The sequence below is a fragment of the Apium graveolens genome, chromosome 7, assembly GCF_009905375.1.
Source record: "Apium graveolens cultivar Ventura chromosome 7, ASM990537v1, whole genome shotgun sequence".
Classification (NCBI taxonomy): domain Eukaryota; kingdom Viridiplantae; phylum Streptophyta; class Magnoliopsida; order Apiales; family Apiaceae; genus Apium; species Apium graveolens.
Window position 1 is genome coordinate 9789044 of NC_133653.1, and position 17394 is coordinate 9806437.

Below are 17394 nucleotides of genomic sequence, written 5' to 3' on the forward strand. Positions count from 1 at the left end.
AATCTAAGAGAAACACGAGAGTGTAAATATAATCAACTAATATTTTTGAATTTCACTACTAAAATGAATACATCTTTAGCTCTTTAGAGTTTGTTCAACAAAAATGTGACAAACGATCAACAAAAAACATAAAAATGCATATTTTTATTTATTTTTGGTCATTGCCTACCAATACTGGTAGGAATTGAACATTTTATTTTATAGATTTATTATAAAAATATATGAGCTTAATTTAAAAAATCCAATATTTTACATACATATCGAAAATCAATATGTCTAATCATCCGTACGACTGGATTACTGGGAAAAAAATTAAAATGTATAACCTCTTAATAATCCATAAATTTTGAGTATAAAACCCAACTCAAACTTCGAACATTTTCGCTCCTTCGTTTTCTAAACGATTTAATTGTTTATAAATCTTTTCTTTTCCAATTTTTTTTCTAGTTTTCTTTCGGTATAAAATGACTTTCCACTTTTGAAATTATATTTTATCGAAACGTTTCAATATTTATTATTTTTTTTCGTAATAATTATAATATATATAAATGTAAGAGAAACACGAGAATGTAAGTATAATCAACTATTTTCTTGAATTTTACTACTAAAATGAATATATCTTTAGGTCTTTAGAGTTTTTTCAACAAAAATGTGACAAACGATCAACAAAAAAATACAAAAATGCACATTTTTCTTTGTTTTTGGTCATTGCCTACCAATACTGGTAGGAATTGAACGTTTTGTTTTAACAAAGTTCACTTTAACTACAATAAATAACAATGAATAAATTGAACAAAGAACTTACAATGAGATTAATAGCTTTCAAATGATGAGATTGATGAAAAATTTCTTCTGTTTCTTTTTGCTGCCAAACCAACAAACTCATCATCCTTCTGACCAAAACGAGCAACTTTATCCTTCCCCTTACCAACACAAACAATCTCATCAGCCTTCTCACCAACTCTCATAGGCTCAATTTCCTCCTCACTCACATGCCTTCTTGAGGTTGCTTCAGAATCCTCAAGCAAGGCCTCTTTCCTAAGAATCTTTTCTTCTAGGTAATTAATCCTATTGACCAACTTAAGATTGATTACTTTAAGACTGTTTATTTCCATTTTTAGCACTTTAATCTCATTGTTGGTTTTCTCAAGATTAACTATTTTAGGCATTTTAATCAGATTCACAGGCTGGGGCTTACACACACTCAAGGGGACCTTATCTTGGTAAAGGGTTTCAACATTAAAGTATTTAATTTGCTTAGAAAAGGTTTTGATTAGTTTAACTTGATTAATTTCAAACAGAGAGGTCATAAGCAAAGCATATGGCATGTATTCTTCATAAAACCCATTTATCATGTTCAAAATTATGACATAGCTTAAGTTAAACTCAACCTTATTAGTTACTAGTTGAAACATTATCTTAAGATCCACAAAATCAAAAACTCTATCTTGTTTTGATTTAGGGAGAATGTTTGCCCTAAGTATGATAGCTAGTTTATGATATGTGTGTGTGAAGTGAGGGAGTACATAATTGAATCATTGCCTTTTTTTGGAAAATATTAGGATAATTACTTGTTTGAATGTACATGGACCTTAATGCTTAGAGACTTACAATGCAACAGACAAAGAAAAATGAAAGCGACCGGTCTCTATTGCAAGTTGTGAAATTGCAGGTATGACATAACACTACAAGAAAAAAGGCTAAAAGCCACCGGTTTAAAATCGGTTGCTTTTAGCCATAAAGGACTAAAATCAGTGGATTTTAGTACAAAATCGACCGCCCTCTACCGGTGGCTTTTAAGCTGGTCGAAATTATTTTTCGCGGTGAAATTTATATAAAAATGACCGCATTAGCGGTTGCTTTTATTTCAAGTCAAAGTTTCACCTTAATATTTTGGTGAAAATTTGAACTTCCCGCTTTTTGATTTTCACTAAATTTTAAATTTCCCGCTTACTTATTAAAGTCACTGAAGACGGTGGCTTTTATATGGTCAATTCAAGGAAACAAAATTGGCCTGGTAATTCTCTAGAGTTGTAACCTGTCTCATTGGTCTATCAATTTAACTAACCATTCATATTTAACATGGGTCTAAACAGAAAAAACAGGGAATAACCAAAAATTACAAAACTTAATTTACATTCCCCACAGATCCATTAAACACTATCTCACGAGTACCAAACAGTGCTACATCAAGTTTAAGATAAATGTTACATAGTTTGCTTAAAAGCACTAGTTAAAAAAAGTTATTAAACTTATACATACTACTCATAAAGAGGACAGTAGAACAAGTTCGGGTTGAGGTCGTGCTCATCATCCATCTCTAGTAAAAGCCTGGTATGCTCCCCTGGAACTACTTCCAGCGTATTACCCTACATAGACAAACAATAGCATGCTGTTAAGATATCATTCCTAAAAAAAATGTGCTAAAAATAAATAATATTTTAGAATTAAAAATGGAACCTACTGAATTTCTTTCATTTTCTAAGTTCATGCTACCAAGGGTCTCTAAATTTATTATGAAAAGCTTAGTTTATCAGAGTATCGCTGCTGGATATCCCAATTTTTCCCAGATTACTTACAATATTACATGACAAGTGACAAGTGACAAAATATAATTATGTGCACATCTGATTACACTCAGGATTTCAACTAATTTTTAAGGAAAAACAATTTTTTGGGCCTCTAATTATTCAAAATCTTATTATATCCAGGTCCCCCCTAATAGTTGGGATTGGACCATTTTGACGACTAAAGGACTGCACAACAATAACATGTCGTTAAGATACCATTCCTATAAAATTTGTGCTAAAAATAAATAATATTTTAAAATTAAAAATGGAACCTACTGAACTTCTTTCGTTAGCTAAGTTCATGCTACTAAAGGTCATTAAATTTACGATGAAAAGCTTAGATTATCAGAGTGTCACTCGATATCCCCATTTTTCCCCAGATTACTTACAAAATTACATGACGGCATGACAAGTGACGACATATAATTATATGCACATATGAATACACTCAGGATTTCAACTATTTTTTTGAGGAAAAACAATTTTTTGGGCCTCTAATTATTCAAAATCTTATTATATCCAGGTCCCCCCTTAATAGTTGGGATTAGACCCTTTTGACAAATAAAGGATTGCACAACAATAGCATGCTGTTAAGATACCATTCCTATAAAATTTGTGCTAAAAATAAATAATATTTTAAAATTAAAAATGGAACATACTGAACTTCTTTCGTTTTCTAAGTTCATGCTAATAAATAATATTTTAAAACTAAAAACGGAACCTACTGAAGCTATTGAAATGAGTTCTGAATGTCTAAATATAACAAACAGCATAGGCAAATAAATTTTAAGCATAGCACATTCGTTGACAATGAACAATGTTGAACTTTCTGCGAACTCCTTGATAACTACTAAAAAATAATCAAAGATATATAGAAGATGATACCAGCTATAGCACCACAAACTAAGAACACATATAATCATGTATGAAAATGCAAAACAAATATAGAAAATCTAAAAACTTGATATATATGATGTTAATTACTAGACTTTTCTATCAGCTGTTAATTCATATTTTTATCACGTTTCTAATGCTTATCAGATTATAAGGTCCATAGAAAATCTAAAATAACTTGATATGTTTTAAAGTTGTATTAGATTTAAATATGTGATAGACAGCTAAAAAGTTTTTGTATTACCTCCACAATAACTTTCTCAAAATTCTGTATCACTTGATCAATAATCTCACTTGCAATCCGCATATATTGGTCCCATGATGATCGCTGCAGCGGATTGGTATTGTCTGGAAAAGCTGTTGTGGCTGATTTTTCAATCAATTCATTAAGCCTTGCACGCGAAACTCGATCCATGCCGTCCAAAGACTTGACCATAGTGGTCACTTCAGATAAAACCTTTCGGATCAGTGCGTATGAATTTTCTGGAATGCTTGTTTGAGAGGAGGCCTGAGCGGACTGGGATGTCTTTAATCTAGCTGCTTCATCAGCTCCCAATAACTCCGATAAAGAACTTCGAGGATACAATACGACCCTATTTTTTTGGCATCCTTGCCTTTATAAGTAGTTCCAAGTCTCGCTTCCTTTGGCTAACCGGTGAGAGAGGTGCCTTAGGGGTTGATTGAGTGCTGACCATGGCCTCTAAAGATTCCTACAAAATACAATGTATAACAAATAGTCCAAACACGAAGAAAAGAAACCATAATAAATATATATTAGTGCAAAAATTCAATTGACTGAATAAAGTTTGCAATAAACCATTATTTTTTTTATTATTGGCTCGTCGATGTTGTAGACATATTTAAAAAATTCCAGATCAGTCATAGGTGTCTCCAAATTATCATCCAATTCCCACAATAAATAGAAAACAAGTGGAAATTATAAAAGGTGTAATAAAAAGCAAGGTCGCCAATTTAATCTCAAACTAATATCATTTATTTTTTTCAATATTTTAGACCATTTCAGATGTTTGTGCAAACTGTAGGTGCTCAAGCAAGCAGAAGACGTAATTATAAATTTTTAAATTCGTATGTTCTTTCTATTTTATCCCAGTGGTGTTGTAAGTTCTAGAAGAACATCTTTTCACATATAATTATAACAAACTTGACTGGATCATTTTATTTAAATGCTAGCTGATATAACCTGGTTTGTTGTGGGGGAGTAAAAATTGTCGTCAAATATATTATAGTGATATACTGATACCAATAGATCATTTACCCACATATCAACAAAAACCAACCTAGCCTTTGGGGCTCATATTCCTCAAGTTCGAAGTTATCTAGATTTCATGGCTAAGTATCCATAGTTCTGTATTTAGTGTACTTGTATACAACACCCATATATATATATATATATTATAAACATCCAAATTCTAATTAATCTTCGAAATCTTTAATTATTAACATTGTGAGCGCCAATGAATCTAAGATTATTAACATATAAAAATGCAAATGCACTTTGGTTATTACATTATAAGATTATTTACAAGTAATACATACACGAATCATCTGCGTCTTATATGTTACGTGATATATATTGGACATATATCATGAACATATACAGGTACACATATTTTCTCCCTACTTGATGATGATATCACATAGGGAGTGCGATGATGCATATGTTCATTATAGAATTGCAATAAACCAGATTCAAATAACAAAAAATGTGATAAGATAACTTGATCAAATTAATAGTAGGTAAATGGATCATATGTACAAGTCATACTTACAATATTAATGTAGAATTAAGAGATGAAATACTTACAAATGTAAAGCTAGGAGAGATGGATAAGTTACAACTAGTCTAGGAAGGTGGTATTTTTGCAAGTTTATTTTTCAGTAATTAGTACATTAACAATCCATGAGTCAATATGGAATATAAATGTAATGTGATTCATTGTGCTGTGGAATTTAATTCAAATAGCATAATACCTTTAACGATTACTACTTCATACTGTGTAGATATGGAAAAGACTAAAGACTGAATACATAGACATTGTGACAATTTTAAAATTGCAGGTATCGTTTAGTAAGATTTAAATGATAAAATCTCAGTGTATTTTCTGAAGTTAATTAACCAGGTGACCTATATTTGTCTTTTTGATTTTTGTTCACAATCTGTAATTCTGTATAATTAACTAGGTAACCTATATTTATGCAAAATACTTGGTATCATATATATCTTACTCTCTACAAATTTTAGGTGCACCATAACATAAAGAGTAAGGACCGAGAAGATCTCTAGTGTCTGGAAAGGTATCAAAAGGGCATCTAGTCCATAAGCTTTTCTTTTTAAATTACTAAAATAATCCTGAGATCGTTGACTCTCATATTGAGTTTCCTTGATGTTGTGGTAGTAAACTACAACCATAACAACCACTGCTTCTATTTTCCTCTAATGTTTGATAAAGTTATACGTTTACGTGCTAGATACAAGCATGTACATCTCAAACAAATAAGTTTTCAGATAGTAAGCATACCTTCTGCCACTTAGTGCAGGGCTCGTGATCAAATTTAGACATATTTAAAAGATAAAGCAACCATGAATAGAAAACCTAAATATGCAGTAATTTAGGAAGAAAAGCAAACTGACTAGTGCATCAAAATGTACAGAATAACCTGTAAAATATTGCACAAGTATAAATGCATAACAAAAGGGATCAAAATATACCTATCTTCTCACACAGAAGGGAACAACCCCACTTTTGTGATTGAAGTCCAACTTAGCATGATTGTTTCTCCCTATCTCTGTAGCCTTCTTAAATTTTTCGTCTCCTAATGCTTAGTGATGCTTTCCCAAGAACCCTTGTTAAAATAATGTGGCTTCACCATAAGTCTGGTTGCATGAGTGTAGCCTAGACTTATGGCTAATTTCACTCTCTCATCCGCTCGACTCTTCTCCTTGCTAAGAAGTTGCTTCCAGTTATTTTGAATATGAGCTTTAACATATCGATCTCCTTCTTCATCTGTACATTCATAGTTGTAATAAACCTGCCAAACAAAATATACACAATTCTTAGCCTAAATTCAAACTCTAAATGTACCAACTCGTAAGTACTTCAATACCCTGTAATCAATTGCACAACTATCCAGAAAAGCTTATCTTGTTTTTCCACTTGTATTTATGATATCTTTGTCCCAAAGAGATCGAATTATGGCCAGTAGAGTCTTTTTATAATGAGCCTCGTTGATACTGTAATAATTAAAATAACACAAACATTCAAGTTCTGGAAAAAAAACAAATAACAAGACTATAAAAATTCTATCAAAATAAATATTAAGCCAAATTACCATCTGTCAACAAAGTGAACAGTCACAAGTTTAACCCCATTTATCGGTCTCTTATGAAAATCGCCTTGTGAAGCTTTCCACTGAAGACTTTCAACAATAAGTGCTATATCCTCCTCCTCATCAACTCTGCCACCATTTTCAATATGCATGGCATCACCGACATCACCCCTTCCCATAGCTTCTCCCCTTCCCCTGTCTCCTACATCACTTCTTCCCCTGGCCCCTCCCCGTCCTCTTCCCCTTCCTCTTCTCCTTCCCCTTCCGCCACTACCAGTACCTCTTCCCCCACTGCTAGTACTTGAGCCACCCAATGCCATGAGAACCATAAAAATAATCAACAACCAAATTTGACTCTCGATCTGTTATAAAAATAAGAATTAAATATGTATCTGTAAGAACATTGGGAATATATATGATGCGCAACGAACAAATTAGTATAAACTAAGTTTTAAGTCTAATAAAACATGTCAATTTATCTCACAGTACTTTTATTTCAATATTTTCTCGCGCTTGTGCGTGCTTGAGCAAGCAGCAGAACGAAAGTGCACGGACCACAAACCGAATCTTGTAGATAAAATATAAAAATAAAAAAATTAGAACAAGTTAAACCATAGAACTCATAGTTCTTAATACTACTGAAGTATAAACATAGAATCAATCACAAACTAACACATTCATTCATCAAAATAAGCAACTGCAAACCAATATTCTACATAACAAGAAGAGTAACTTTATGAGAGAGAGTAAACAAGGTAGATAGAAAGTGATTACTAAAAATCCAAACTCGATCTATCTGCTATAGCTAATAACTAATTACTAGTAAAATTTTTGTTTAATTAGCTATAAAAGTAACAATAATGATGCAATCATAACATTATATATAGTAAAAAATGTTAAATGATGCCAGAGAAAGATGTAGTTTTTTTGTTAGAATGAAAGCCAAATTCAAAAGAATATTAACCCAGGTTTGAAAAAAAATCAGAGCACAGAAAAACAAGTTAATAATAGTCAAATATTGTGTTCTTAAAATCAATAAAATCTTTTATAGCAAGGTCAAGAACAAAAACAATCTTTACTTTTTTGTATATATAACAATTTTTGCATGCCTCTACATTTTTGTATATATATATATGTTTCATTACTTTCATAGTAGTGTTGCACCATAAGTCTCAAACTAAGTTGCATACATCACTAATAATACATTTAAATGATATGTTTATAGCAAGGTCGAGGATCATTTAATTTTCATTTAAAAATCTTGTATACTAAGTTTAAATTTAAGTAGTTATTACTACTAAGAAATTTTAAGGCATGCTGAATACTGCTGGCCTTTGAAACAATTTGAGTTGTTAACAAATGCTTTTAGTTATATATCCATTTTCTAACTACTATGTCCGTGTAGGCCAGGTCAAGGAAGATGAGATCGAAGAGAGTAAGATATTGCCTTATTGTAGCTTAGAGAAAAAGAACAAATTTATGGGGGGAAATGGAACAGAAATTTCTGCAAGCACTACAAGTATTGTCCTTGATTTTTTTAGCTAACCGATTTGCCCTCTGTTTATTATTGGAAGTACATCAATTGCCTAATATTCATTGGTGTTAGAACATTCTAACAATCGTAGTTTTAGCTAATTTAACAATCCCCCTTATATTGCTACTGAAGTCAGTATCTTAATCTTCTGACTATTTGATATTTGCCGATATGCTCAAAACCAAATATTGTGTTCCTAATCACGGAAAAATAACGGAGTCAACGTTCCATTTTAGCAACAGAGATTCAACTTTAAAGGGAATCAGTCTAGTGTTAAATATTTGGGAAAGTTTCCGATATTAGCCCTCTATTCTTAGTCAAATACATGAGTTCATAATGCCTAGGAAGCCAGAAACATCAACCCAAATTGTATATTACTACAAACAGTATACAATTTTATACAAAAATTGTATAAAATTTAATAAAAAAAATAAGAAAGATAGATAAAAAAATATATAAAGAAAGACGAAGAAAAGAAAAGCAGAGAGAATCCAGGAGATAAAAATCTCAACCCAAATCTCAAAAACCCTAATCCCCAAATCCCAAAACCCTAATCTATAAATCTCAAAAACCCTAATCCCCAAATCTTAAAGAATCAGTAGGCTAATTGAGATTTAATAAAGAAATCTAACCTGCTGAGATGTAAGCTGAGTTGATATGCGAGAGTATAGAGAGGGGAGACTATCGATTTTTGTTGGATAGAGTTGACCCACCATTGATGCTTAGCCGAGAGAAAGAGACGAGAGAGATGTAATAAAAGAAAAAGATAATAATAAAAAGAAATTGGAGCCGGCCCGTGTATACATTATGTGTAGATTTTAAAATCGACTGATTGTAGTCATTTTTATAAATATAATTTCCACGAAAATCGGTCACTTTTAATTTATTCCAGTTTTCCACTTCTAGTAGCTACTGCCTCTTTTCCCCTGCCTCAAACTTAAACTTTGAAACAACATTATGTAAATCACATAAAATTAAGGAAAACAAATCTAATCAAACTAACATAATTCAAATAAAATATTTTACATAAATTCATTCAATCTCAAATTTAATAGAATAAAATTAATCGTCATCGTCATTATCATTACTATCATTTTCTTCATCAACATTCATATCTTGATCATTTTGTTGTTCAATATCTTCATATATGGAGTAATCATCTTCAAAACTTCTCAAATCAATAAAAAAATTGAAGGATCACGAATAACCACTCTTTCAACTTGTGATGATGAAGCATTTGAAACATCATTTTGAAAAATATCATCATCAAATGTGTCCTCTTCGGTTAATGGAATAACTTCATTAACTTGTCGACTCTTTGTGGTGAGGACCGTGTACCATGATGACTTTGTATTTATAATACTTGGTGCATAATACACTTGATGAGCTTGACTAGCTAACACGAACACATCGTTGGCATTCAACTTTGATTTGATATCAACCGTAGTAATTCGGTTTCTATCCACTTTGACGTGTGTTGTGTGATCAAACCAATGACATTTGAATAAGATAACATGATGACCATTGTGGTAGTAGAGGTCAAGTACTTCTTGGAGTCGTCCATAATAATTTCCAAAACTTTCTTTATAAGAACTTCCTATAAATCAAACATGGCAAAATTATATATAAATGTTATAAAATTAATATAATTTCTATTTTAGGAACTTCTTTAATCTCTTACCAATGACAAGTACACCGGAATTTAAAGAAGTACGTTCACTAAAATGTCCGCAATCAAATTTATAACCATTACACTTGCAACCCTTGTAAGATTCCACTTCATATGATGGTCCTTTTATTAGGTCATTGAATTTGTTTTTAAGCTCAATGTCATCTTTTACCTAAATTATTTTAGAAATGAAGTGTAAAGATGTGTAAGAGTAATAAGATATTGTTACAACAATACACACACCTACACATTTATATATTTATAAACGTACCCTTCTTTCAAACCAACCCGCGAATAGTTCTTTTTGTTTTCCTTCTTGTTGTGCATCATTAAAGTCCGGATGATGCCTACGTACCAACCTCTGAAACTCACTACAATTTAAATTTTAGTAAGTTATAATTCACTAAAATTAAATTTGTCAAATTTAAAATAATAAAGATAGTGAAGTATATAATACCGTAAGTATTGTGCAACCTCCGGTGAATTGATAAGGACATAGCATGTCACTAGTCTATGTTCAACTTTACTTAAAAGTCTACGCCCATTACGTAATATAGGTTGTGTAGGATACCTATAAACCTCCAAAACACTCGGATCAAGAAACCTTGTAGGCACCTCATTTCGACGAAGTCGATTATGCACGGTTTCAGCTTTGGATTCAAAATACAACTCACAAAAGTGTACAGCTTCCTCCTCAATATAGCGCTCTGCCATTGAACCTTCTGCCCGTGCTTTATTATTAATTTTCAATTTCAAGTCGTGCAAGTATCTTTCAACAAAATACATCCACCGATGATTAGATGGGCCTCCCAGCTTACACTCAGTAGCTAAATATGAAGGTAGATGCTCCATGGGATTAAAAAAACCCTGGAATATAGATGGTTTCGAGCTTAGACATTATCTTCACTATATCTTTTTCCATCTTCTCCAAATTTGTGTATTTCAAATTTGCTAAGCATAAATCTTGAAATAAGTTAGACAACTCAATAAGAACATCAGCTACATTCTTTGGTAGCAAGTCATGACAAACAATAGGCAATAGCTTTTGCATGAAAATATGGCAATCATGTGATTTCATCCCGCGAATACACCTTTTTCCATATTTACACACCTAGATATATTCGATACATACCCATCTAGAAGATTCAAACTTTTAATCCAATGGAATAGCTTATTGATTTGCTCTTTCCCAAGCACATATGGTGCATCTGGTGTTGTGCCATCATCCTGAATCCACAACTCACAGTGTACACCTAACTCCTTACTATCATTTCTTGCGTTTGAGTTGTCTTTGGTTTTTTTCTTATCACCAAGCATTGTGTAGAATATGTTATCAAACACATTTTTTTCAGTATGCATGACATCAATATTGTGGCGAAGACTCAGTGTTTCCCAATTTGGTAGCTCAAAAAATGGAGAATAGTGTGTCCAATTATGTGTCACGCCATAATCCCTCGGCTTTTGCCTAATAGTTTTTCCAGGAAGAGGAAACTGCATTTGCTCACAAAGCATCTTTGCCCTTGATCCAGAATGTCGAGTTGTGACTGAATGTCTCTCACATCGTCCAAACTTTGTGCTTTTTCTTAGTGGATCATCTTCTTCCAAAAAATAATGAGCTATACCATAGAATGTAGGTTTACCACCATGTTTGAGTTGTTTTCCCTTTACCATTCCCATACATACCGGACATGCCAATTTTCCCTTAGTCGACCATCCACTAATCATACCAAGTGCTGGAAAGTCATTAATTGTCCACTTTAATGCTACTTTCATTGTGAAATTTGAGCGTGACACCCTATCATATGTTTCCACCCCGGTAAACCATAACATCTTCAATTCATCAATTAGTTATCGAAGATAAACATGAAAGTCTTTCATCGGATCATTCGGCCCGGGAATGAGAAGGGGCATAAACATGTATGGAACTTTGTACACATAGGTGGTGGAAGATTGTAAACAATAACAATCACAGGCCACGCCGTATATTCCCTTGCATATGCATCTCGAAAAGGATCAAATTCATCACTAGCAAGGCCTATTCGGACATTTCGTGTTTCTTTTACAAATTGAGGAAATCTATTATTGAATTATTTCCATTCATCTCCATCAGCTGGATGACTTAATTGACCCTCAACTACAACTCTATCATGATGCCATGTCATACATTTGGCAGTCTTCTCGGACATGAATAATCATTGTAGTCTCAATGTAAGAGGAAAGTATCTCAAAATCTTCTTCGAAATCAACTTTTACATAGAATCCTTCTACACCTTATATCGACCTTCGTCATATATATCACAATGTGTTTTTTCACTATTTTCTTTGTAAAACAACATGCAATCATTCAGACAAGCATCAATTTTTTTGTATCCCATACTCAACCCACTAACTAACTTCTTCACATCATAGTATCTCATGGGAAACTTGTGATCTTCAGGCAACGCTGATCCAATAAATTCAAGTAACTAATCGAATCCCTTATTACTACAACCATGTCTGTGTTTGAACTTAAGTAGTTTGCTCACAAATGATAATGTTGTGAAACTTGTACAATTTGGATAAATTGGTTCAGAAGCACTATCAAGCATCCTGTAAAAACTTTTTGCTGTTGCATTCGGTTCTTCATGCATATTCTCAAAATTATTATTTGCCTCGGAAAAATCTCCAAACATTTCACGTGCATCATAAAAATCATCATGCGTATTATCAAAATTCATGGAACTCGTCCTAATGTCAACCCTCGACCTAGCACTCTTCTCGTGAAAATACCATATTGTATATGCGGGCATAATGCCATATCGATATAAATGTAATATCACATCATCGGGATTCTTTATGTAAAAATTTCCACATTCATTACATGGACATCTTATTCTCCCCTTTGAATCATCCGTATTTGCAACGGAAAATTTAATGAAACCATCAACACCAATTTTATACTCTTTCGTAATGTTTTTACTTGCATCAAATCGACGATTCATCCAACTACGATCCGACGTCATCTACAAGGTGCATAGATAGTATAATAAATAACTTAATACTAATTAACAAAACATATCTAAATAATTTTAATATGTGTACAGGATATTTAGTGACAAGAAATGAACAATAATTATAGTATATGTTTAATTATTTTGAACACTACACTTAAATTATTAACAACTAATATTTAACACTTTATTTAAATTATATCAATTAAATATGTGAGAAATGAACAAACAATAATCATGATAATCACAATATAAGTAGTTTAAGAATGACACTTACTTGACTTAAAATTAGTAGATATTGGAGCTTGATGGGAAAGAAAAATGGTAGAAGATATGAAGGAACATAATGAGAAATGGGAGAAGAGGAAAGTATGCACAAAAACGAAGAACAAGGATGAGGCAGTAGCTGTCATTTTTGGAAGAATAAATTCCACTGTTCGCCGTCGTTTTTATAAAAGCCACCAAAAGTGGTCGCTTTTATAAAATCAACCAACAATGGTCGCTTTTATTAAAATGACCGTTGGCACCATATTTTTTTTAAAAAAATCGTAATTAATTTAAAAGCGACCGATCAGTCACTTTTATTTTCCACTTTTAGACTTTTTTCGGCGGCAATTTTCCCGCCTGTTCTTCAAAACATAAAAGCGACTGCCAAAAAATGGTGGTTGCTTTTCTTTATAAATTCCACCAGATAAAAGTCACCGCTTATAAATTTCACCGAATGCGGTCGCTTTTAATCATGGTTTAAAGGCAAGTGAGGTTGACCTTTAAAGCCACCATTTTCGATGAAATTTATAGTTGGTCGCTTTTGTTTGGTCACTTTTACTCGCTGTTTTCCCGGGACTTAAACCTGATCATGATTTTGGTCGGTTAAATGTCTAAACTAGACCAAATTGATATATAACCGACTATATTTTAACGACTATATTTTAACCGACCACTGTTATAGGTCAGTTAGATCTCTAAAATCGAAGATTTGAAGATAAAACATGTTTGGCGGCTGGTTATTATTAATTAATTAATTTAGTTATTTATTAGAACTAGCATAATTTATATTATAAGAAATATAACTCTATTTAGGGAGTGGAAAAGAAACTTGTGTTGGTTATTTGTTGGTGAGATCCGGAATCCTTGCATGGGCCTGATAAAAATATGTTCAGATTGCTCATTAGTCATTAACATTAAAAGAAGATGTGTGCATGCATGCACTTCTGATTATTATTTTGTCAAGTCACCGTAAATCATATCCCTTTCTACTTTCTAATAATTTGGTTTCCATCAATACACCGAGTGATTATGTACATTTTTGTTTATTTGTGCACGCATGTATAGTACAGTGGATTTATACACTCTATACCTCATCAATTTTTATACACTTTTATTTCTAAATATCTTTATCAATTTTGTATTTGAAAAGGTTCAAAAATAGTAAAATTTTATAATATAAAAATTAATTATTATATTCACCATTTTCTTTCATTTAACTTATATATATTTTATATAATAAATATTGATTGTTTCCACCACCGTACCAACTTTTGTTACCTTCCCCGCTATTCTTAATTCGGTTTTTCTGTGGTGTGTCATGAGCATACACTAAGCACAAACTTCTATAATTTTAACTTGTTTTGATTTGGCCAATACTTTCTAATAATGGTTCACCACCCTACATTTACAACAAATACATCAATAAAAAATACACTGATCAAAACATTCCAAATTTTATAAATTTTAGTGCTTAGCATGTGCCCCACTAGACAAACCCTTCTTAATTACCTCACGTCCGAATTATGTTATTCTTAACCTCATGTCCAAATCCTCTGTATACAACTCAAACTGAGGGAGTACATAGTTGAATCATTACCTTTTTTGGAAAATATTAGGATCATTACTTGTTTGAATGTATATGGACCTTAATGCTTGGAGACTTACAGTGCAACAGACAAAGAAAAATGAAAGCGACAGGTCTCTATTGCAAGTTGTGAAATTGCAGGTATGACATAAGATACAGGGACGCGCGCTCCCACCATAATCGATCATTTCTTAATAAATACCAAGCTCCCAAAATTAATCTTTTAGTCTACATGATATAATTCCATAAATACTAGTGGACAAGAGAAATTGGGCGAGTGTGGGGAAAGGTTAATTATAAGATATGGGCCTCTGAGCTCCAGCTACATTATCAACAGGTCCATCCATGCACACGTTAAGTATATCACTATAATGCACATTTATGCACCCATGACCCATGTTTATATGTTGACAAGACAATTGTTGGTACGTAACTGGTGAATATCGAGGATATAGCTAGCATTAGTGCATTACACTTATTCGATTTTACTCTGCTATTATGTATGCAGGAAACTATCAACCTCCGTTTAGGTTTTCGTCCAATAATGCACAGAGTCCACATATTTTGAGATATACAGGAGTGTAAATATATGACAGAACCCTACCAAAGTTGATTATTAAGGGAAAACCACCTAATAACTACGCTGGATCAAAACTAATGGTCCCGGATGAATTAAGGAAACTTTATTAATGTTCCTAATTTTAGGTTGATAGCTAGGGTAAAGTTATTAGGGCTTCTACTTTACCCTAAGTAATTAGACATTAGTTGTCCCAACCTTCCTCGACAATTTTCCTCCAGATTATAGATGTAGGTTTGCAAGCTGTGTGATGCACTGGTCTCCATATATATAATTTAATAAAATATTTAAACTCATTAATATAGAATTATAACTTATTATGAAAATTTAAATTTGAATGTCTACAATTTAATATAAAATAATATATGATTGACGATATTTGTACCATTAACCTTATTTGTATCTTTATAAGTAATAACATAAAAATACTTCTTGTTGGTGGGATTTTAACTTAAAATCTTATTTGTTGCTTTATAAATGTAAATAACATAAATATTTGTTATTGACAGAATTCAAACCTAAGAATTATGAATTTTTTAAGTATTTGGATCGAACTGTCTTAATCAATTGATTAAGAAGATTTAAGGTCGGAATTGAAAGAATAACCCTTCAACCAAAATGAGATGAGAGTTGTATCAAATTATAGTTTATTTTGTTTATTATAGTTTAGTATAAATGGATAAATTTGACTACAATGCTAAAATTGACTTTCTTACATTCTAAAATATAATTGAATCCAGCTAAATTTGACCAAATTAGTTTTATCTCATCTTTTTCTCAATGTATTTATCCTAGTAATGCGCAAAATACTGACATGAAAAAAGAAACAAAATTATTCATTCCTTTTTTTTGTAATGTATTTATCCCAGCAATGCAGAAAAAAGTGACATAAAAAAAGAAACATGCATTCAAGTCATATTCAAAATTATGACAATCGCGCATAAGTTGACAAAACTTGGTGATCTGCGTATAAACATATTTCTCGATTTTTATTTGAAATATAAATTGTTCTCACTTCATTCCTATAATTTCTATGTAGGATATTGAAGTTAGTCCTGCGGGTGGGTTACATGAAAATAGAAAAAAGAAAAAGCTAAGGGACAGCAAAAGGAGTAGTCAGGCTCCAGATAAAGGTTAGCCAAACGGGAATATTTCGGCGTCGTAGTCCGTGTCTGGTGGTAAGAAATACTACAGTAGTTTTATCTGGACGTACATACCCTGATAGCGACTGTCGGCACACTTTCTCCCTGACACGTGTAAAAACACATACCATTTCTTCAATTTATTATATTCCCGCATAATTCGGGCCGAGCCAGGTTTATCAAACCACACATAATTTCAGTCGAGATTAATCGAGCCCCCATAAATACGTAATCAGGTATATTTTTTTCTTTTATAAAATATTAGTAATTTTAAACTTTTACTCAAAAATCATTAAATATTATAGATTTTTTAAGAAATATAATTCTGAAATAATATTACGTATGTGTATGAAAATTAGAATTGGACATGTTCTCTCTCCCAAAAAGGTACTATCATGAGATCGAGGGTGTATATTATAATGTTAATGTTCATCTTATTATTTTAGCAACTTTTTTATATTATAATACCTATTACACTAATTAATCAAGAGAATCTAGAAAGATTTATGGGGGTTTAAGTATTAGGTAGGTCGTCCAATTAAATTCATAATTAAGTCATTAAAGCAAATCATGTAATAAAAGAAAACAGGCACATAGTCAAAGTTCTTACCCATTATAGAAAGCAACTGTTATAGGAGTCATTTGAATATTTACCCTAATTATCGGTTTAGCAGGTAGTTACCCCGTTTTCGTTCAATTATTATATTTAATATATAATTAGAGTAAAAGAATTTTGGATGTTATGTTTTGGTCGTCATGAGTAAAATAGTAATCTATTTTGAATGAAAAATAAAGCTGGGAAGCAGTGTGATAATAAT

The 17394-nt window shown here is 32.0% G+C and overlaps 2 protein-coding genes across 2 annotated transcripts; both read right to left on the minus strand.

Annotated features, from left to right (window-relative positions):
* Positions 1-2146: 2146 nt before the first annotated feature.
* Positions 2147-9095, minus strand: LOC141675143 (uncharacterized). Its single transcript, XM_074481865.1, has 5 exons — positions 8979-9095; positions 6816-7174; positions 6196-6515; positions 3709-4174; positions 2147-2369 (listed from the first exon to the last, which is right to left on the minus strand). Exons 1-3 carry the CDS (start codon positions 9060-9062, stop codon positions 6398-6400), a joined length of 561 nt encoding a protein of 186 aa, XP_074337966.1. The 5' UTR covers positions 9063-9095; the 3' UTR covers positions 2147-2369; positions 3709-4174; positions 6196-6397.
* A 1776-nt stretch (positions 9096-10871) lies between these two features.
* Positions 10872-13017, minus strand: LOC141673226 (uncharacterized). The gene is made up of 4 exons (XM_074479957.1): positions 12567-13017; positions 12286-12458; positions 11148-11845; positions 10872-11106 (listed from the first exon to the last, which is right to left on the minus strand). The coding sequence occupies exons 1-4, from the start codon at positions 13015-13017 to the stop codon at positions 10872-10874; spliced, it is 1557 nt and encodes a 518-aa protein (XP_074336058.1).
* Positions 13018-17394: the final 4377 nt, after the last annotated feature.

Bases quoted from the DNA above. Each gene is read 5' to 3' on its own strand.
- LOC141675143 (XM_074481865.1), bottom strand. From the start codon at position 9,062: ATGGTGGGTCAACTCTATCCAACAAAAATCGATAGTCTCCCCTCTCTA. The intron at 7,175-8,978 runs GTTAGATTTCTT...TTTTTATAACAG, and splicing joins CTCAGCTTACATCTCAGCAG to ATCGAGAGTCAAATTTGGTT. The intron at 6,516-6,815 runs GTAATTTGGCTT...TTTGTTTGGCAG, and splicing joins GTTCACTTTGTTGACAGATG to GTTTATTACAACTATGAATG.
- LOC141673226 (XM_074479957.1), bottom strand. From the start codon at position 13,017: ATGACGTCGGATCGTAGTTGGATGAATCGTCGATTTGATGCAAGTAAA. The intron at 12,459-12,566 runs GTACAAGTTTCA...TTATTGGATCAG, and splicing joins TGAACCAATTTATCCAAATT to CGTTGCCTGAAGATCACAAG. The intron at 11,846-12,285 runs GTGTAGAAGGAT...GATGAATTGAAG, and splicing joins ATGACGAAGGTCGATATAAG to ATGTTATGGTTTACCGGGGT.